Below are 21,775 nucleotides of genomic sequence, written 5' to 3'. Positions count from 1 at the left end.
GCCTGCTACACTGCAGATGTAAACTGGCTATGAGGCAGGTGAAATATCTGTAAGACAAATGATTGAGGCAATAGGCTTAACCATTCATTTTACTGTATCTTATTAAAAGGCAGTGTTAATATTTGAGTACAATCTTTATTGAATACAAAAGTTGCCACAAAAGTGAAAAAATACATTATATACAAAACCCATTGTCCTTGGGAGAGGAGTGTCCAATATTAAAGAACTATCATACAGCACTTTGGACTGTTTCAACTTGTGGCCTTCCCTCTGTCTGAAAAGAGAAAAAATATGTAGTTTTAGCATAAATATATGCCCCACGTTCTAGTCCAATTAATTCGTGCAACAGCTCTAAAGGAGTCAAAACAGTTTAGTACAATTGGTCACTTAAAAATGTAGCATGGCTAAATCTTGACAGAAGCCATTAACCAAATTATACTTAAATAATCTGCTTTAGTGTTTTTGTTGCATTTCAGATATTATGAAGGATTAGGATTCCTGCACAATAGTACTTAAACAAGGTTGCTATTTTAAAATTATCATTTAGATGTGTGTGCTTCTGTCTGCAAATACACAAAATTAGTCTTGCAGCTAGACTCCCAGTTTAGGTCAGATAGATTACAACATGCATTCCAACATGGGAGGAAAGACCAGCAGGCAATTTAAGACAGGCAGAAAAGGTATGCCTGGAAAGGGAAAGTATACACAGACTCCTGACTCAACTGCCCACCTCTTCTTCCATTTTCTCTGCAACCTCATTTCCACTGGGGGCAGCATCACCACCACCATTGACAGCCGGTTCTGGTTTAGATTTCTTAGCTTCATTGTCTCCCTGTTGAGTTTCTTCCTCTGGTTTCCTCTGAAGACAAAATTGTTTAGTCTTCACCAAGTACAATTTCAAATGTAAGTCTTAATAAAGAGTATCTAGTGTCATTGTGCATGAACTATTAACTAGCAGGTGCCAACTGCACTACTATTTTAAACTGTTTTTGGGTTACAAGGTGTACATTGCTTCTGATTGGTAATCTTCAGTTCTTTGAAAGTTATCCTGCTTCAATATTGTAAAACCATCTAGCTTTGAGTTGTATGTAAGTAGCTAGGTAACTCTGAACAGCAGCAGCTCTAGCTAACTGCCAGGGGTGGAATCAAAGTTAAGCAGGCTGTCTACCAAATAGATAAACGGTACTTAACATACTATATGGAGAGATTTCTTCAAGACGTATTGCTCAGCAGCTCACTAATAATCCCCAGATACAAATGCACTTGTACATATGTACACATGGCTTATTTCAATCTGGCTTCACTATTTTAACCAGTTCTCCATTTCCACTTGAAATAAGGGAACCCAGCTCAGCCTGGCTGTTCGGCTGTGAAATTTAGTTTCTATGGAGTTTAACCTTTGAATTCTGAACCTCTACTGTGGGCAATTTTGCAGGTCTTTAACACAGCCAAGTTCTCAAGTGCCTGCAGGACTCACATAATTAAGCTTTGAAATTAAACCAGAGTGAGTCAGGTGGGTGCTGCACAGCACAAAACTATCAAAAGCTATCAAAGAAGCTAGATGGTTCCCAGACTGATTGGCTCCCAGTGGAAAGGATCTTATGCAGGATCTCTAGAATTTGTGGAAGCAGGGTGATAAGGGGCTAACTATTGCAAGCCAGTTATTACTACATTTGTTAGTTTGATGGGACACACACCTTTTTTCTAACAAGATGAGAGATGTCTGTAATACACTGAGATGCTCCATCAGCTGTTTGTCCAACTGGGATCTATTACAAGAAAAGGCAGAAAGTGTGTATGAAATACTGACTACAGTAACGTCAAACTGCTTGCTCTTGGGTTAGTATCACTTACTGCTGAAGCCAAACTGCTTTCGGTCCCCTGCGAAAAACTAGAAGAAGATCCACCAACCTGGAAACAAAGAGATCCATCAATCTAAGGCTGTGTTTGGACAACACAATAGTCAATGATGGGTTAACAGACAACTTCATGGTTGATTATTGATGGGGGGTACTCCCCACACATGATTTTAATAAACTGTAGTGTGGATTAAGGCTAGCGTCAACAGTGTTTGACTAACACATACCCCCTCTCCCCCCGTCAGTCCTCCTGCTGATATCCCATCAGCCATTTCAAGTTCTGCTGGCTGGACTACAGCAACAGCCGCTGCTTTGGTCACTCTTGCCAGGAAACTTTGTAGTTGCTGAAAATAACCAATTATGTGCAACAAAATAGTCAACGGCGTCTGACAGATGACACTATAACAACGATTTTTTTCAAATGATCAACTCTGCACAGCACTGGTTATTTCTGCTGAATAACTAAACATGCTGTGAAAAAATCCCAACAGTCGACACAATAACCAATTGTTACTTATTTAACCAACTGTTGGTTATCATGTCATGCAAACCCTGTCTAAAAGTCACTATTAGAAGCCTTGTGGTCCCAGAAGTGCCCAAAATTACAAAGGTGTCCAAGACGGACAAAGGTGCTGGCCTGAAATTTCCATTAGTCATTTCCCCCCCTATCTCCTGCTTTTATTCTGCATTTGAGCAGTATTATGAACTGTTTGATATGCAAATGTATGTATTGGACAATTTGAAAACAAGTTTTGAAATTAAATTTATGGCATAATAAGCAGCAAATGAGGAAACTTGTGGTCAGTTTTTCTCCCTAGCTAAACAACAGGTATAAGTGTCAGAAAAATGTCAACACTGATGCTGTTGGATATCTCCCAATGCTTTTTTTAAAAAAAAACAACTTCAAAAGAGACTGAGGATCATAGGTTTTAGCCTCCAAGACATTTGGCAACTACCATTTCAAGACTTAGAACTTGCACCAAAATTTGTAATTATAGTACCGATATTATTATCAAACCAGACATCTGTCAGCTCAGGACGTCAGAAGTGCCTAGCTAATTCTAATAGTAATTGAGCAAAATATCAATGGCATCCTACATCTTCATTATTTTCCTGTGCCTTGACATGACTATTTATCATTTTGCAATCTGTCCTTCTCTAGCACAAGTTCACCAGAACATATTAGCAAGGCTAGTACTCACCAGAGTTGCTTTCAGAGCCAGTTCAGCCACCCTTGCAGTTTTTTGAGACTCTTTTGAATCCTCTATCTTCTCTTTAATTTCAGGAAGCAGTCCCTTGAGTTCTTCAATTTCCTTCTCATCCTCAGTGGATCCCTCCCCTTTTTCTTTTAGTCGCTCTGTCAACATCACTAGAAATGTGAAATATGTTAGGAGCCATTAGCACTACTAGAGCAACTGACTAATCAATTCAGGCCTTTTATATAGTGGATTCCAAAAGATCAACAATAGCTCTCAAATTTATTGTAATTTTTTTTTTTTTTGCTATGTTATCACCCGAATCCTGGAAACAGAACTAAGTTATGATCCGCAAGCTACAACCTTTCCTGGACAGGGACAACCTAGCCACAGTAGCGTATGCACTGGTAACTTCCCGATTAGACTACTGCAATGCACTCTAGGTGGGGCTGCCCTTGAAGATGACGCAGAAGTCGCAGCTAGTGCAAAATGCAGCAGCTAGACTGCTGGTGGGTACATCTTATAGAGCCCACATAACACTGGTCTTAAAGGAACTGCACTTGCTGCCTATAAGCTTCAGGTCGGAATTCAAGGTGCTGGTAATGACGTTTAAAGTCCTAAACAGCTTGGGACCTCGATACTTGAGAGCACGCCTCTCCTTATATATGCCTGCCCGAGACCTTAGATCTGTTGGAGGAGCCCTTCTCCGCATCCCATCAATGCAACATATATGTTATGATGGGACAAGGGAGAGGGCTTTCTCTATGGTGGCACCCCAACTGTGGAATGCCCTCCCCTTGGAGGCCCGATTGGCGCCAACAATGATTTCATTTCGACGCCAACTAAAAACATGGCTTTTTAACAAAGCCATTGATGGTTAAACTCACTGGCACATTATTTTAACTGTTTTAACTGTATCTATTGCTTTTAAATTATATATTGTTTTAACTTGGATCATGGTTTAATTTGTTTTTAACTGTATATTTATTGTTTTATACTGTATGTTTTTATCTGAGATCTTAGTGATATAGGGCGGGATATAAATATGTTAAATAAATAAATAGCACAAGAATGGACAGAAGGTAGATCTGGATCTATAAATAGATTTCTGGGTGATTTGCAGTAGATTGGCAAGGATTTCTGACTCTCAATAGCAGTAACAAAAGATCCACCCCTATCACTTAACTTATACTTTTGAAATTAAGGAAGTCTACATAAAAAACTAGGGGTGGATTTTTATGTGGAAGGGCTGTGTTCAGTTCTAGTACTTGAAAACCAAGTGTATGCCTTTTGCACCAGGCTTTGGTTGGTGGATCTTAAGGCTCTAGTGAAAAACAAAGTAATTCCCACCCACCCCCACCAACACTGATAGTCTGAAGGTTAGAGACAACAGCATAAAGAAGTGGAAATTCTTAACAAACTGGATGAAGATGCAGATCAATCACTTTCACTTACCCATTCTTTTATCAATGACTTCCATTGACTTAGTGAACTGCAGCACTGCTTCATCATACTGATTATTGTAGTGATAGGCTAGCCCCAGATGATAGTGAGTCTCTGCAAGCAGCCGGTCATGGGCCTCTAAATACTTCTGCTGAAGAGTCAGACACGAGTTGAACTCTTCTACAGCTTGGATGTAATTTTCTGCACAAGATACCAGAAAGTCAGGACAGGATTTCACCTGAAAGCAGACATTCAGATTGAATTCTGCTTCATGCAATCATGTACTTTTAAAAAACATTAGCTTTATTGATTTTCATACCACATTCTGAAAGGGAATATATGGCTTCACACTAACAAATACATGTCAGTCCAGTGGAAAGAATGGAAGGATTCCTGGCTTGCTAACCACAGTTTAGCAGCTGGGAGCAAGTGAGGAAACTATAGCTACAAAACTATGGTTTAACAAACTGGAAATTTTGAAACTGAACTAGGAATTGTGTGCCTATTGTATCCTGATAGATTTAGAAGAGTCACAAATCTACCTTCTCTATTCCTGATACAGATAAAAGCATGGGACATCGGCAAGGCAAGTGTAGGTTATACAGAAAGCTTTAAGTTAATGTTCAAGTCTAAATAGCTATCAAAATATTTTAAGAAGATAGATGTGATTAAAATGCCACCAATTATTAGTAATGGACATGTAAAATAATGCAATACCATGTGCAGTGACAACATGTAGAACACTATCAGGAATTAGTCCCCTGCATGCCTGAGCAACTTAAAGGTGGTTACCAGATTCGATGCTAACTTCTCCTAGCTTTAGGTGAGCCTGAGCAGCATGGAGCTGAGCTTCTTTAGTGTCCTGTCTAGATAAAGAAGGCAGATTCAGCAAGTTTGTTATAATACCTTTAGTCGGTGATAAAAGGTGTTATTTGTTAAAACTGTATGACGTACCTTTTGTATATTACTTTTGCCAACTCCAGCATATCCCATGCCAGTTCTAAGTTTCCAACCTCATCTTCTTCACTTTCCTAAAGCAAAGGTATTTGAAAGCGTCAAGTTAAGGGATATATAGTACCAACTTCATATACCTTAAGAGCAGACACACAACTACTACCCTCCACAGGAAGCAAACTTTAGAAAAGGAAGGTCAGCCCCAATGAGGCAGGGAATACAATAGCACACATATCCCCTTCCTAAGCCCTCCACAGAGAACTCGGGTGAGATCTCATATGCAAAAGCTTCTGCCTTGAAAGCTTAATACTATTAGGGAAAACTGCCCTATTCACTCCAGAGAGGGTCTATTTCTTTTCTTCTATACCAGTTTTGAGACTATACAAGTGATGTCATGCCATCAGAAGTGCTACACATTCTGCTTGCCTATAAATTATTGAACAATAGACCATTTAAATCAATATCAGCTTCTATTTGAGAAACTTCTCTGAAAATACTGCATAGATGGTATCGTACACCAATACAGCTAGCACATATTACTTCAACATGTAGCCCCCTCTGTTGGAGAGGCTGTGGGGGAAAAGGCACATATTTTCATTTATGGTAGACCTATCCACATATACAGGGATTCTGGATGTTAGTACATAAAGAATTGATGGTTATTACTAGAGAAAGGATTGTATATGATCCAGAATTATTTTTATTATCAATATACAAAGGATCTAATGTAAGTTTGAAATGTAAAGATTATTATTTTTACTAACTGCTGCTCGCCAGACAATTACACAGCGGTGGAAAAAATTGGACAATTTGAACTTATCGGTATGGTACCAAAATGTATGCTCAGTGGCAATATCAGAAAAAATAACTCATGACTTGCTTCTAATCCAGGGAAAAATAGAACCACTATCTATTTATGCTATATGGTGGATTTATTCAACATAAATCACAACTGGACTTATAACAATATATGCCTACTTCAGCTTTGAGCATTTGGACATTATAACAACAAATGAAGATTATACAGCACACTTATTAATTTGTTTATTTAGTTATTTCTTCCCCCCCCCGCCTTTTTTCTTTTCTTCTTTGTATTATTCCCCCCACCCTAAAATTGAAATATTAATTAATTCTATATAACAGCTGTTTAGACATCAATTGTTAGGGGACTGATCACTTGTTGGTTACATTAAAATTAATAAAAAACAAAAAAAACTGCTTGCCTCTTTGTGTCTTACTGATCACTTTGTTTCTTGGGTGGTATCCAATTAAGTTCTTCCACTGATGGAACTGCTTCCATCAACAGAAGAGGGAAGGGGGTGATTTTCCCTCCCCCCCATGTGCCCTCAAAATCTTCTCTGGAGGGTTGAGGAATCCTCCAAAACAGATTTTCATGTGCCACATGGGGAGGGGAGCAGCAGGCAAAGAGGAGAAAGTCCCATTGTGTGACATTTCACCCCTTGCCACAGTAAATAGAATCAGAGTAATTCAAGACAATATCTGGGACAAAACCACAATCCCTCATAATACTTCTAGCTAACCATCAGCAACAGTTCCCATTGCATTTCAGTGCTTGTCTGATAATCAGAGTGCAAAATTCTGTTTGATCTCACCGCCTCATAGTTTGGGCAGAAGAGAAAGTGGAGTTCCCAGTTCTTTTAGTCAGGTATAGCAATTGCTCAGCTATTGTTTGCACAGAGGTTTACCTCAGAAGGTAGAGCTATAGCCACCCCATGTTGGTAAGAAAAATGCCTCAAAAATCAACAAAACAAAACAATTTTAAAGACTTGCTGCCTCCCAGAAGCCTGGCTTTTGAAAGTTGAGCAGATGCATAAAATAAACATCCAACATAGTACTTCTCCTCCTTTCTGTAGGGTGGGGAAACTTGAGAAACATGTGGCCCTTGGCCTAGTTTCAAATGTGCTCTTAAAGCATTCATTTCAAAGCTCCGGCCAAGAGCAATCTGTCCTGCTTCCAGCAGTCCATACACTGGTGTGTCAAAGAGGGGGTGATTTCACTCACTTTTACCGTGGGCCCCCAATGGATTATCTCCAAGGGAATACATACAGCCCCTGGCAGAAAGAAAGGGAATCACTATTGTGCAAGGAAAATAGCCCTGGCATGAGACAGAAAAAACTGTGCAAAGTTCCCTGTGTGCACAAGTACTCAGTCTTTTAACAAGAACTTGAAAGCTGCTCAAGACAAAGGCTTAGAGAAGACAGGAAGGGGTGCAAATGTCAGGTTGACCAGGTATGCTATGCTAGACACAGGATGTAACGCTATGCATGCTTACTATGAAAGAAGCTCTACTGAACTTAGTAAGATTACTTTTGAGAAAACATGCATAGGTTCATTGTGGCAGTAGGCAGGCAGTGATTGGCAGGTGAGCATGGGAGGCTATTGGGATCCAATAAATTAAGTTGAGACATGAATTTATATGCTGCTGGCAAATCATGCCATGTCCCATTTTCTTCTCCTGCAGAGCTAGCCAGTCTTGACAAATAACTATCTCCTCAGATCAGCTTGCTATTTGTTTTCATCCTGGAGACTTGTGAAATAAATTAGTGCTGAGCTTACCATATTCCATTCCCAATACAAGAATTTCCCCTAGGAATGACATTATGATATAGCATCATTCCCACAGGATATCCTGGTCACATTTTCAAAGGGTATGGCAGCTCAGCACCACACAAAAATCTGTTCTAGAAGAAGTAGACAGTTGCATGCCTTTTTCAGGCTTATGATTGCTCCAACCCATGCAAAGCCACACATCATCTGTAAGGAAGTGACATTAACACCTATAAGTACAGCCTCCAAGTGTGCATGACTATTTCAGCCTACATCCTTTTCAGTGCAATTACTTCACACAGATTTAATTTTACACAAACCCTTAAAAACCAGAGAGTGATTTTCTGGATGATTATTAAACTAAGTAATTATGCACTTGAAATCATATAGTTTCTAAACATTAAAAAATCTGTATAATGCTTACTTGAAAAATTACAAAATTAGTTGATGTATACTAAAAAGAAGCCATATATTTAGCTACTAAAGCTACAATCCTATCCACACTTGAAACCCTGTGGGACTTACTTATGAATAACCATTCATGTATTGGATTGCACTGTAAACCTTTCAAAGGAGTAATATTTATTAAATGTCTAAATACAACAAGAAATTAAGGTGCTGAGGTTCAATGAAACCTTCAGATTTTGGGTATTCAGTCAAACCAATTGTTAGTACATTATTAAACAGTGCATGATTCATAACACTCAATTATATTTATTCACAGTTATTTAAGTCACCTCCAAGGCTACTGGGTAGCCTTTAGTGACATATGTGCCTTCCTGTATAGAAACTGTTCATATGTCCCACCCTATCATAATTGTTATCTACAGGGAGAACTAAATTCCCTCATCTTGCCAGTATTCAGACTTTTTCTGTGCTCTACAAACATTCATAATTGGAAATAGTTTTAACCAGTTCTTTAACAGGTCTGAATGCTCATTTAATTTATATGTCACCTTCTCTTCAACTGTAGAGTCATTTTCTTTATCGTCGTCAGCTTTGTCTTCCTCTTCTGACCCTTCAGTCTCTACAAGAAGAGTTTGTCATTAATATATACTCAGTTGTATACTGTACATAAATACATTTTACTTCACTCTTTCAACTTGGTTCATTGCGCAATTATTGTACCATCATCTATCTAGCAATACCACTTCCAATCTTCAAGTGGAATGTAGCTTGACAGTTTTCTGTACAAGGTCAGCTCAAGGACTGTAATATGTATTCATATGGAGTTTTAAGAGTGATCTGCAAGTAAAGATTGAAAGTTTACGATATATGATGTCTTTTATTGTTGAAATTAAATCTTCCTATTTGCATGAGACTCCTTAGTGTAACACCAAGTTGGAGACATTTTAGTATGTGTTTTGTTCCTATAAAGTTCAATTTATATAGTAATAATGGGAAGAGAACAGCCGTCCCCAACCTGGTGCTACCCCTCCAGATGTTTTAAACTCCCATCAGCACAAGCCAGGATTGCCAATGGTCAGGGTTGATGGGTGTTGTAGTTCAAAATGTTTGGAGGGCACCGGGCTGGGGAAGGCTGCTTTAAGAAGTATAAGTTTAATTTGTGTAATGTAAGTAATTAGTCCCATTTGCTAGCTTAGGAGACACAGTTTAACATGAAAATATTAAAGGGGTGAATTCAGATTTAGTTATTTGTAGAGCAGATCCTAGTGAAATCAATGAGACGTTAGTCATAACTAAGTCGAGTAACATCAATTTACTTCAAGCAAAGCTAATCTGTATGCCTATATTTATAATCAGTGCATAGCTTCCTAGAGAAATTGACCAGTATTTACCACTGTGCACCAGTCTCAAGAAGGAACTTTTTTATATACTTTCTAACAGATATTCACTTCTAAGGTATTTTAGCAATCCAAATCCCTTGTGGCTACAACCTCAAACTGTTTTAAGTTTTTAAAACGATATAATAGGAGACACAATCTACAAATACATGCAAGCCCTGAAATTAATAGGGGTTAGAGCAAAGTTGTCACTCTGGATTTTAAACAATTCATATTGTTTACAGCCACTTCACAGCTTAGAATCTCAATTGTAAATACACATTTTCAAGATGTTATGAAGTAGTTAACAGCAATGCTGAAGCAAGAGAAGCAGGATATGAAAGCTATGAACTCTGCAACTTGCAATAGTTCCTAGGTATACACGTGAAATCAAGCTAGATTTAAAGCTTCATTGAATACAGGTCCAAAAATCAGCATTCTAATGTTACTGTATTTTAGTGGATCCTGCTGTTCAAGTATATCAGAATAGGAGGCAAGTTATACTTTAAGTTGTTAAGAGTTAATCTTGCAACACAGGAGCATGCAGTGAGCATCCATTCAGTGTTCTCTATCAGCCATTGCTTTCTATATTTACTGCTCATGCTAGTCACAGCCCCGCAAATAGCCAATAGTTTTGCTAAGCTTGTCAGCTAACCTTTCGTTTGAACTTACACAATTTTTACTAATCTTTGCAGCTTCAAAATTGCTCCCTAGCATGAAGCAGAGAATTCTGAATGGATTACAGTTTTACTAAGGGTTAGCTCTCTAAATTATTCCACCCATAACTATCTTCTGTCCCTGTTACCTTCGCCCTCTCTCATCTCGTCATCCTTTTCTTCCTCCTTTTCTACCTTAGCAGCAACTTCAGCTTTTTCTTCAGTTTGTATTTCATGTGTTTGCTTGACAGCCTGTGCAGGAGTAATTTCATCTGGAACTGAAGACACGGGTTCTTTCAGCTCTTCTTTTTCTTTTAATTCCACCACCTTTTCTGTAGAAGCCTCTATTTTCGCTGTCTTCTCATCAAGAGCTCTGGCTGGCTGATCGTCTGCTTTTTCTACCTGACAGTCTACTTTCTCAACAGCCATGCATTCTTTTTCTTCTACTGATTCACCTGAGGTTTTTACTAATTCTTCTACTACTAAGTTCTTTTCTAAAGTTGTGTTCACCTGCTTTTCAGCAGCCAAAACAACAAGTTTTTCTTCCTCTTCTTCTATCTTCTCCAGAACTGCCTTTTCTTCCCCTGCTGTTTCTTCTGTAGCCACTTGTTTCTCTATAGTATCTTTACCAGCTACTTCTGCAATCTCTTCTGTTATTGACTTTGCTTCTCCAGCAGCCTTGTCTACTAACACCTCTTTCTTTACAGCGCTGTCTTCCCCAGCCTCTTCTGCTACCACTGGCTCCTCTTCTGTAACTGCGCCTTCTGAAGCCATTGGTTTGTCTTCCCTAGCAGCACCATCTTCTAGTATATCCTCAGCAGTTATTTCACTGACCCCCTGCTTTTCTTGCACAGGTGCCTCTATCTGCTTTTCTGTTTTCTCCTGCTCCTTTTTCTCTCCATGAGTGTTGTGTTCTACATCCATAGCAGTTTCTTTTGCTTTTTCATCCTTAACTTCTTCCATTTCTACATCCTTATTTTTTAGCTGCAGTTCCATTCCAGTCTCTATCACAGACTCTTCAGCAGTTTTTCTGGATTCATCTTTTTCCCCCATGGCATTATATACCTGCTCTCTTAATTCCTCCCTTGCTTCTTCTACATGAAGGAGGAAGATCAAGCACAAACAAACCTTCGAATTTAGTGATAAGCATTCATGATCTTCATATCCCACCCTCAGTCCCACTGATGTCTTGTTGCCAAGTTACAGAACTCTGGAGTCTAATCCTTTTGGACACTTAAGAAGTACCTCTCTGTAAAACCTAGGGCTTGCATGGTGTTGCGCTTAAGCAATGAACTGTATGCCAGCAAAAGCTACAGCCAAGCAAGAGATGCCAAGCTTTGTCTAGATGAGTCATTGCACTACAATGCAGAAGCTACTACAAATGAGGGTGGGGGAGAGGAAGCCTGGAAAGGATCAACTATCCATTCTCTAAAGTGAATTTGACCCATCATTACATCACAGTCTACACAGCATCAAATCTTACATTCAATGCCACTGCAAAATAAAAATTTGGCCATGTTGTGCCATACACTAGATTGTGTTGCACTCTGGGAGTTTCTATTAAGTTTATTTACAGAATTTCTGTCCCATTTGTTCAATGTCAGACAATGTTTCTAAAATCATTAGGCATACAAATCAGTGTTTTCACCCAGAAAGAAAGCTTGGCCCACATGGTGAAAATCGGGTGGCTGGGTTCAAAATAATGCCTCACTCAATAGGTTTATAGAAGCACTGAACTTGTCAAAGGCTAATTTTAAATGACTTATGAAATAGGTTTTTGGTCAAGTTTATAGCTTAAAAGAGTACAAAATGTCGTTTTAGCTTTGGTTCTATGATTCAAGTCACCTAGGACAATAAAATTAGTTATGGCCAGAATTAATTTAGAACTAACACAGCTTGGCATCTCTATGATGTGTTAAGACAGCTCTACATACCATCTATATTATCAGCACTTTCTACCATTGAGTCTTCTGTTTTTTCTGTTTTTTCTTCCTCTTCTTCTACCTGCACTCCTTCCAAGGCATTTCCCAGTACCCCCGTTTTCCATTCTATAAGAGCAGAAAGCATTGTTACATGTTTCACTTCAACTGTTCAGTTCTCAAGAACGAGTAGACAAGATGCATTTAACTGAACCCTGAGTTCGGTAAACAACAATCTTGCCACAGAAACCCCATTAACAGATCACTTCATTCACCCAAGCTGGACAGCTTTACATTCCCAAAGATACTGTGAACTAGTAACATCCTGTTACCCAAACTCAGTATGAAGTTATGTACATTGTGACAAAAATCCAAATGTCATTCATTAAACAGGATTTTACAATCTTGCTTGCCACACTCACTATGGCCAGGGTTCTGGTGAGCAAGATGAACTCAAGGCTTCCTTCAAGCCCTGGTGTTAATGAGAGAGGATGGAACCTGCTCTTAACCAGCCCTAAAGTTTAGCTGAAGCCTGGGATTTGTTTTGACTGTGCTTTCTGGGTGCAAGTACAGAACCATAATAAGCCTCTATTTCACACCTCTAACGCCAAACAGAATTTCTTTCCTCAGGTCAAAACTCAGAACTAGAGAAAAGAACTCATGCATTTGAGGCATAGCATAAGGACAAGATCTTGCCCCTTGGGTGGTGGTGGTTGCACTGTTGTCTTGGAGTCAATACTTTTTTTGTTGTGGTCAGCAAGGCCAGCCAAAATTTGTTGACCCTTGATTACAAATAAAGGACTAGATTGGGTACAGCTATTCTAGGGAAATGCTTTGGAAGTACAGTTTAAAGGTTATTGACTTTACTTAGTGTGCTGAAGCAGTAAGAGAAGCAGATTGAATAATAAAGCATTCTACTGAAGACACATTTGGACAGTTGTATCTTTTCAAGATCTGCTAGAAGATATTATTATTATTATTATTTATTTATATAGCACCATCAATGTACATGGTGCTGTACAGATAACACAGTAAATAGCAAGACCCTGCCGCATAGGCTTACAATCTAATAAGTTGTAGTAAACAATAAAGAGGGAAGGAGAATGCAAACAGGCACAGGGAAGTGTAAACAGGCACCGGGTAGGGTGAAGCTAACAGTATGGAGTCAGAACAAACTCAATATTTAAAAGCTATAGGGAAAAGAAAAGTTTTTAGCTGAGTTTTAAAAGTAGTGATTGAGTTTGTAGTTCTCAAGTGTTCTGGAAGAGCGTTCCAGGTGTAAGGGGCAGCAGAAGAAAAAGGACGAAGCCGAGTAAGGGAAGTGGAGGTCCTTGGGCAGGCGAGAAGCATGGCTTCAGAGGAGCGGAGAGCACGAGCGGGGCGATAGTGTGAGATGAGAGAGGAGAGATAGGCATGAGCTAGACCGTGAAGAGCTTTGAAGGTCAGCAGGAGAAGTTTATATTGGATTCTGGAGTGAATTGGAAGCCAATGAAGAGATTTCAGAAGTGGAGTGACCTGGTCAGAGCGGCGGGCCAAGAAGATGATCTTAGCGGCAGAGTGGTGGACAGAGACCAGCGGACTGATGTGAGACGAAGGAAGGCCAGAGAGAAGAAGGCTGCAGTAGTCCAACCGAGAGATAACCAGTGCGTGAACGAGAGCAGAAGAGACAGACAAAAATGGTCGAATCCTGGCAATATTATACAGGAAGAAACGACAGGATTTAGCTACTGCCTCGATGTGAGGAGTAAAGGAGAGCGAGGAGTCAAATATAAAGCCAAGACTACGAGCTTCCTTGACCGGAGTAAGCATGACATCGTTGACAGTAAGAGAGAATGAGAGGTGAGGAGAAGGTTTAGGAGGAAAAACAAGCAGTTCAGTTTTTGCCATATTAAGTTTCAAACGACGATGAAGCAGCCAGGCTGAGATATCTGAAAGACATGCCGAGATACGATCGTGAACATCAGGAGAAAGTTCCGGAGATGAGAGATATAATTGTGTATCGTCGGCATACAGGTGATATTGGAGGCCATGAGATTGAATAAGCTTACCCAAGGGCAGCATGTATAGAGAGAACAACAACGGGCCAAGCACCGAGCCTTGCGGAACCCCAACAGAAAGGGGAAAAGAGGAGGACGAGCTGCCGTTAGCTGACACGCTGAAAGAGCGACCCTCTAGATAGGAGGCGAACCAGTTATAGACAGAGCCACAGAGTCCAAGGTCATGGAGGGAATCTAAGAGAAGATCGTGATCAACCGTGTCAAAGGCTGCGGTTAGACCAAGGAGAATAAGAACGGAATAATGGCCTTTAGACTTGGCAGTAAGAAGATCGTTGGTGATCTTGGTAAGAGCTGTTTCAGTGGAATGCAAAGGACGGAAGCCAGATTGAAAGGGATCCAGAGCAGAGTTATTAGAGAGAAAGTCAAGACAACGAGAGTAGACCAGACGTTCCAGGATCTTTGAGACAAAGGGCAAGAGAGAGACAGGTCGGTAGTTAGACAGGGATAGTCGATCAAGAGTGGGTTTTTTGAGAATAGGAGAGACTGTAGCATGTTTAAAAGCAGAAGGAAATGAACCAGAGGACAGAGAAGAATTAATGATGTGAAGCAAGGACGGGAGGATAGCGGGGATAAGATTAATAAAGACGCGAGAGGGAATCGGATCACGGGAACAGGTGGAAGGCTTCAACGAGCGCAGTATTTTAGACAGTTCATCAGCTGAGACCGAAGGGAACGCCGAGAGAGTTGCAGGAGGAGGGACAGGAGCTGGAAGCGGAGCAGAGCTGGCTAGATTGGAGCGAATAGTTTGGATTTTAGCATTGAAGAAAGAGGCAAAGTCATTGGCAGACAGAGAGGCGGGGAGAGATGGTGGATTAGGCTTCAGAAGAGAATTGAAGGACGCGAAGAGCCGCTGAGGGTGCTTAGCATTTGACTGGATCAACGTTGAGTAGTGCTGCAGTTTGGCCAGTGAAATAGAAAGATGCAACTAAATGTAAGCAAGGATTGGAGCACATTCTCTATGAGGAGTAACTGAAGAGATTAAAGCTTAAGACAACCAGCAATGTGAGTAGTGGAAGTACTAGATTTCTAAATCACTCAATGGAAATGATCTGCAACAGGTCCCGGACAAACTAAATTTCTCAGATCTCTTAGGTAACAAGTGGAGATGCTGCGATCTTAAAACACCTGAACAATACATAGCACCAGATGTTGGGGACCATCAGATATTTACTATCATGTCCTGCTTAGACATTACATTAGTTAAAAACTTACTTTACTTAAGTTTAAGTCCAATGACCATTTCTAAAGTTGAGTTAAAGTAGGACTGTCCCGTTGCAGCAAAATCTTTTGCCTTTTAGGGCTTCATCGATTCCCATCACACTCCTGACTTGCCTTGCTTTTGCGAGCCAATCTGGGGGCTCATTCCCAAAATCTGGGAACGTTCTTCTTTTGTGCAAGACATTGTTTCTACGAATTACGGCTGTAATTTGTGAAAAACCCTCAAGCCAAAGTCCAGGGGGCCAAGCCACCAAAACCTCAGCGGACTCAGACCACCACCTCAGCCAGATTCCTCCAACATCCCTACATTAAAGTGGCCATTTTGAACAGAGAATTTCAAAGAGTGACTCTAGTGTGAAACCACTGAATCATAAGTTATGAAGTGTTAATTACCAGTGACAGGATGTCTGTGCTAAAAACATCGCTTCGTAAATTCCCATCTGGGGAATTGCAGGACTTTTCCTCTCTAAGCATGCACAGGATTGCACCCTAAGTAACTCATCAGCAAGACACATCAGCTTACCTTGCCAACTCCAGAAGAGATTTCCCATAAAAAAAGAATGCTTCGGCACACTCATTTGCTGTTTCACCATACTTCTTACCCCTAAAGTAAAGTTACAGATTAGCTTCCTCAACCTCTTCCTAGGAATATTAAAGCTAACTCAACATTAATAGCTTCATTGGGTGAGAGACAATTCATGGTCAACTTCTACTAGCATATACTGTTTCAGTCTCTCGAAGTGATTAAAAATGGCTCTGATAAAAGTTTGTGTATTGACACATTTTGCCATGTAGACCCATGAGTTAAGAAGTATACTAAGGTAATGCTCAGATGACGTAGAGGGCAGTGATTTAGCAGCTTATTAGGCACCAACTTATTCCTGTGATGGATGTTTGGCAGTGATTTGCAAGCTATCTACCTCCACCCTAACTAGAAATGACTGCATAAACTTTAAGCCATACATCTTATATCACCAAGAGAGGGGAAGTGGTAGGAAAGTTAAATCTCCCTTTTATTAAAGCTTGATTGAATTAAACAAGTCTAAACACAGTGTGAAGACCACCACTTATTCTCCAGTAAGCATATTGAGCATTCTTCCTCCCACTCATTTACCTTATCTACAGGACAGGCTTACAGTTAGGAAGCAACGCAAAAAGCTATTTAAAACACACCCAAACATATGTTATTCTTGGGTGAAAACAATATCCATGATATAATTATTATGATCACCTTGAAGGGTTCTACAGAATAAAAGCACCTAAGTAAACAATTGTCAAGATACCTCATCCATCATTTGAAGTTTTAAAATGCTCTCATATAAATGCAAATTTATCATATGCTATTACTTACAACAGGCTAGCAGCTTCCTGGAATGCATTAACAGCAGCTGGAATATCTCCCATTACTAGGTTTTTCTGCCCCAATCCAAGTAGTTTCTTGGCTTCTCCATCCACATCCATACTGGAAACGTAAGAACAGGTTTGTTAGCCACAGCAGTGTAGTAATTTTGTATACTAATTTGAGGGGAACAGGCAAATTGGTAGAATAATCAAGTTCTGCCACTATTTACCTGATGTTACATTGAGTCAACAGCACTGTAAATCTGCTCAGAATCTGTTCTTGTGTATCTCTCCTCTGTTCTAATCAATGTAGCATCTGGCAGTAGGGGACTCCTGCTGACTTTGTTGCAAGGAGTCAGCTATACTACCCTATTTTAGATATGCTATTTCCATATTTGTCTAATGTATCTTACCTCTCAGTTTTGTCAGCAGAAGTAGAAGGAGCAGCAGATTCTTCTGCCATTCTGAAACTGAAAACCTGAAGTTAGAACAGTTACAAATCATCTTCCTAGTTCCACCAGATACCAATTAGAACATAAAAAAAACCCTAAGCGTTATAGCACCTCCATGTGTAGGGGCTGTCACTGGTACAGGCCTGCTACTGCAACCCCTTCATACAAACCACCTCTATTTCATATGGTGTCACAAAATTGCCAGTCTAAGCATCTGTTCATTGACCAAGTGGCATTATACGGTCAAATTATTACTAAAAATATAGTTTCAGCTTTGTTTTAAAGAGAATTTAAAGGTTTTTCTACAGATTCCAAATTGCCCGAATTATTTCTAAAATGTGATCTGGCATATAATAAGTTATTTCATTCAGAGCCAAAAAATACAATGTGGAAAATTAATTACATATTTAAATACAAGTATGATCTGCCAAAGCGAGTTGCAGCCTTCCTAATCATAATATATGTTCACAGCGACTCCACAAACAGGTTATTGGAAGGACAGAAGGTCCCAGGTTCAATCTTTGACATCTCCAGGTTGGGCTAGGAAAGAATCCTGCCTGAAACTTTGGAGAGCCACTGCCAGTCAGCGTCAACAATACCAACCCAGTATAAGGCTGCTTCTTATGTTGTTGGAACTATGCCTTGAGCTCCTTGGGAGAATGAAAATAAATACTACAAACAGTGTGCAGCATTACACTGACTAGAAGTCTAGGTCAGCTATATAACATGTCCAGTGGCTTCAAGTAGTGAAGCATCACTTGCCCAACCAGAAAAATAGTAATTAACTTTTAGGCCTATTATAGCAGAAGATGCAATGCTGCGCAGGCATCTGGCAATATGCGGTTCTCTCTGGGCTTGCCACTTACCATTCCCAGAATCTCTTGGATCCTGAGAATTGCAACGGAAAGCAGTTCAAGCTTTAGTTTTTGGACTGTTCGTTTCCTACCCCCAGTTAACAGAACACAAAGCCTAAGCGAACGGACCGTCCCCCCAGTCACTTGTGAGGCGGGAAGCTTCCAATGCAAACGACAGTTCCAATAAAACCAGCCGCTTTTCTGAACCGTAACGATTGAGGAAAAACACAGGTTCCTAAAGGCAGGCGTGCTCTAAAAGCCACCCTTCATTCCACCAGAGGGAGCGCCGCAAACTCTCTCGAGAAGGGAAGACGTTTACCTCAGGAAACAATAGCCTCTCTCTCCCCCCTCCTCCCTCCGTCGGATCTTTTGGCGCCAAATCTCAACGGCCGCTTTTGACAGGCTGAGACTGGGTATCACGTGACGGCGCTCTTTCCCCTCCTCCTCTCGGCTTTTGCGCGCGCCGGATTGATAGACCTTAAAAATGGCGGCCCAAACTCAAGTCAGGTCACGTGGCGTCTCGGTTTTAAGCAAAACCGCCTCCTCTCCCACGCCGAGAGAAGATGGCACGTACCAAACCCACCGGGAAGAGGGGGCGGGGAGACGGGACAGGGAAGGAGGCTGGAGAAAGAAAGAGCTAAAGGGATACCCGAGCAGCAGACACGCGGTTCCTAAGGCTAAGCAGAGAAGAGGGAAGACCGCGTCGGGCGAACCGAGAAAGACTACCTGTGCCGCAGCCACCCCCTCTAACACGAACCAGCAACTCAGCGTCCCCTTCCTACCCAGCCTCCAAGGAGAAAAAACCTGCTCGAGCCCCCCGTACCTTCGAAGGCGATGACAACCGGCGATTCACGATACGGCCCCGAAAAGGGAGACAACAATCAGCAGACAAATGCAGCCCACCGCCCCTCCGGATGCTTATATAGCCCCCTGAGGACACGCCCCAGCGGCGCGAGGCACGCTCTCAGGGCAAAGGAACTACAATTCCCAGCATGCCTTGCGGCCGTCGGCTGTCCGCCGGTCAAAACTGGTTCCGAGGCATGAAGGGGGAGAGTCGTTTCCCGGCGAATGGCATAGAAACCTTTGACCGTGTCGGAAATGTAGCCCTTCCTCTGCAGTGTGATTGGGATTTGAGGAAACGGGAGGGAGACTGAAGAAACAGCTCACGATCTTATAGCATGCTGGGAAAAGGAGTTTCAAGTGCAGAGTACTACAGGCAGTAATCGAGCGTAACTAGGAAGGCTGAAAAATAAACAACACCCTTACAGCTTTCCGGCCTGTCGCTCTACCTCAGCTTCTAGCTACTTTCGCCTGGATCATCTAGACTACCCTGAAACAATCCTCGTGCAATCTATTTTATCGTGTAATTTAATATAGCTTAATAACCCAGGTCCTAGATCCTACCACACACACTTCTGACAAAACAAACGGAGCGCCGGTTTACAATATGAGGGGAAGGCGATGCGCAGGATCCCGCCGATCTTTTCAGACACTGGGGCCGCTAGAGGTGGAGCGCAAGCCTTACCCCCTGCTTCCCAGCGCAATGGTGTGCCCAAACGCATCTCTGTTTTGCATCCTTCCATTCACTCTCCTAGGGAAAAATAAAGCAGGCGCTAGGGGCAACAACGTACCGAGGAGAAGTATCTGTCCAACGCTCCTGATATTGACTGCCTTGGCCTCCTCCCTTGATGTGTGTGCATAGGGTTTTGTCGCTGGATATTCTGTACCCCAAGAGGCTAATTTACAGGCACTATCCACACATACCCTGCTTGTCTTAATTATTTTGTGCATTTAAAATTCTGCCCGTCCTCCAAAGAGGGTAGGGCAGCCTATAGTTTTTCTCTAGTCCCTTTTTTTCACCCCACCCCGTAGGAGTTAGTCCTAGTGTTGATGATCCACCAGGAAAAAGCCAGGTGTAGAAAGGTGGCTTTAGGGTGTTTTATTTTCTGGAGAAGTAAGCTGTCATGTGCCAACCATTAGTACAAACAAGTTTCTAGAGGAAACCCATGTGAGCTCTACAAGTTGTGTAGATTTGAAGAGAAAGTGTAGTAAGAGGAAGGATTAAGCACCACTCCTGTGCTTTATAGGGGATTCAGCAGTGATATAATTCTGATGCACATCTGCATTTTGCCTATTTAGTCCTCAAGACATGTGCAAAAAAGTAATAGTGGAATAGAAGAGGCAATATTATAGGAAGATAGAGATTAAGAACCTGCTCAGATGTGAAACTCACTATGTGATCTTGGACAAGTCACTATGCCTTAAACTAACCAACCAAAAACTGCTTGTGAGGATGAAAGTGTGATTATGTTCCTCTTGAATTCATGTAATCCAGGGTAAAGCAGAAGGTAAATCAGAATCTAGTGGTAGATTTGCAGTAGATTGGCAAGAGTTTGACTCCCAATTGTCTAACAAAAAGCAATAAGATGCTCCCTAACCCCCTAAATAAGGCTACTGAAACAAAGAAAGTTGGGGCAGGTGGATTATTTTCCTGGGCTCAAAGAGCACCTGTCCTGAATTCTCCAAATATGTCTATCCTCATGAGGCACTATTTTGCACCTGTCTCTGGGTTGGTGAATGTAAAGGGTTCTTTGAAAACCCCATCAGATAGATGTGTGTGAAAATACTAAGCTATATTTATTGGTTAAGAGGGAAAATGTCGATTTGGATAATACTTATTGTAGGATAATTCAAATGGAAGACCCAAACAGCTAATCACTTTAAGAACAAATGGTAAACATAGAACTGTAGTTTGTATTGTGGATCTCCTGATTTCTACAGGATATGCCTGCTTTTAATTAAAACTTCTTACTCAGGCTAATTATAGGTTGTATCCAATAGTGATCTTCTGCTAGTGAAATAGACACTACTGACTGATCAAATTCTCCCTCCCACTACAGATGCCCAAATCCATTCCACTGGAGCAGGTTTGGGTTTATGCAAGGGGGCGGGGAGAGAGAGGAATGGAAACTTCTGTTGTGCAAGCAGGAGTCTGCTTTCACCCTGTGTTCCTACTGTGGCTATTAGAAAGCTCAGTGATAGCTCAGGAAAGCTCCGTGGTAAAGCAACTGTTTGCATACAGAAGGTCCCGGGTTCAAATCCCAACAGTTCCAACTAGGATAGGAAATAATCCTGCATGAAGAGAGAGCTGGAGAGCTGCTGTCAGTCAGTGTCAACAATATTGGGCTAGATTGACCAAGGGTAACTCAATATAAGACATCTTCATCTGTTACTAGAAAACCTATCTTGTGATCATCACTGCTCCCTTCCATTCTACTATAAAGCACATGTCTATGTAAATAAGGGAGGGCATCTCGGAAAAGATTGTGACAAATAAGAGTAAAAAGCACACCTTAGAAAATTATCCTAAAGCGTTCATGCTGTACAAGTAGTGTTGGTTCAGTTAATACATAGGGTTGGATAGCACATGATTTTCATCGAACCTTAAAGGTGGCATCAGAACAAAGTATCATC

General features: G+C 41.0%; 1 protein-coding gene across 1 annotated transcript; it reads right to left on the bottom strand.

Moving 5' to 3' along the window:
• Positions 1–137: 137 nt before the first annotated feature.
• On the bottom strand, positions 138–19,263 carry NASP (nuclear autoantigenic sperm protein). Its single transcript, XM_063139794.1, is given in 16 exon segments — positions 138–274; positions 731–859; positions 1,698–1,769; positions 1,855–1,911; positions 3,062–3,228; positions 4,511–4,699; positions 5,291–5,364; positions 5,453–5,529; positions 8,977–9,047; positions 10,610–11,554; positions 12,395–12,497; positions 12,499–12,508; positions 16,178–16,258; positions 17,006–17,116; positions 17,409–17,465; positions 19,125–19,263. Coding segments are annotated over 15 exon segments (2,181 nt in total). The 5' UTR covers positions 17,459–17,465; positions 19,125–19,263; the 3' UTR covers positions 138–229.
• Between the last annotated feature and the right edge of the window lie 2,512 nt (positions 19,264–21,775).

The sequence above is a fragment of the Elgaria multicarinata genome, chromosome 1 (genome assembly GCF_023053635.1).
Source record: "Elgaria multicarinata webbii isolate HBS135686 ecotype San Diego chromosome 1, rElgMul1.1.pri, whole genome shotgun sequence".
NCBI classification, from domain to species: Eukaryota; Metazoa; Chordata; class Lepidosauria; order Squamata; family Anguidae; genus Elgaria; species Elgaria multicarinata.
Note: the sequence above shows the minus strand (reverse complement) of the source record. Positions and strands in the feature narration are given on the sequence as shown.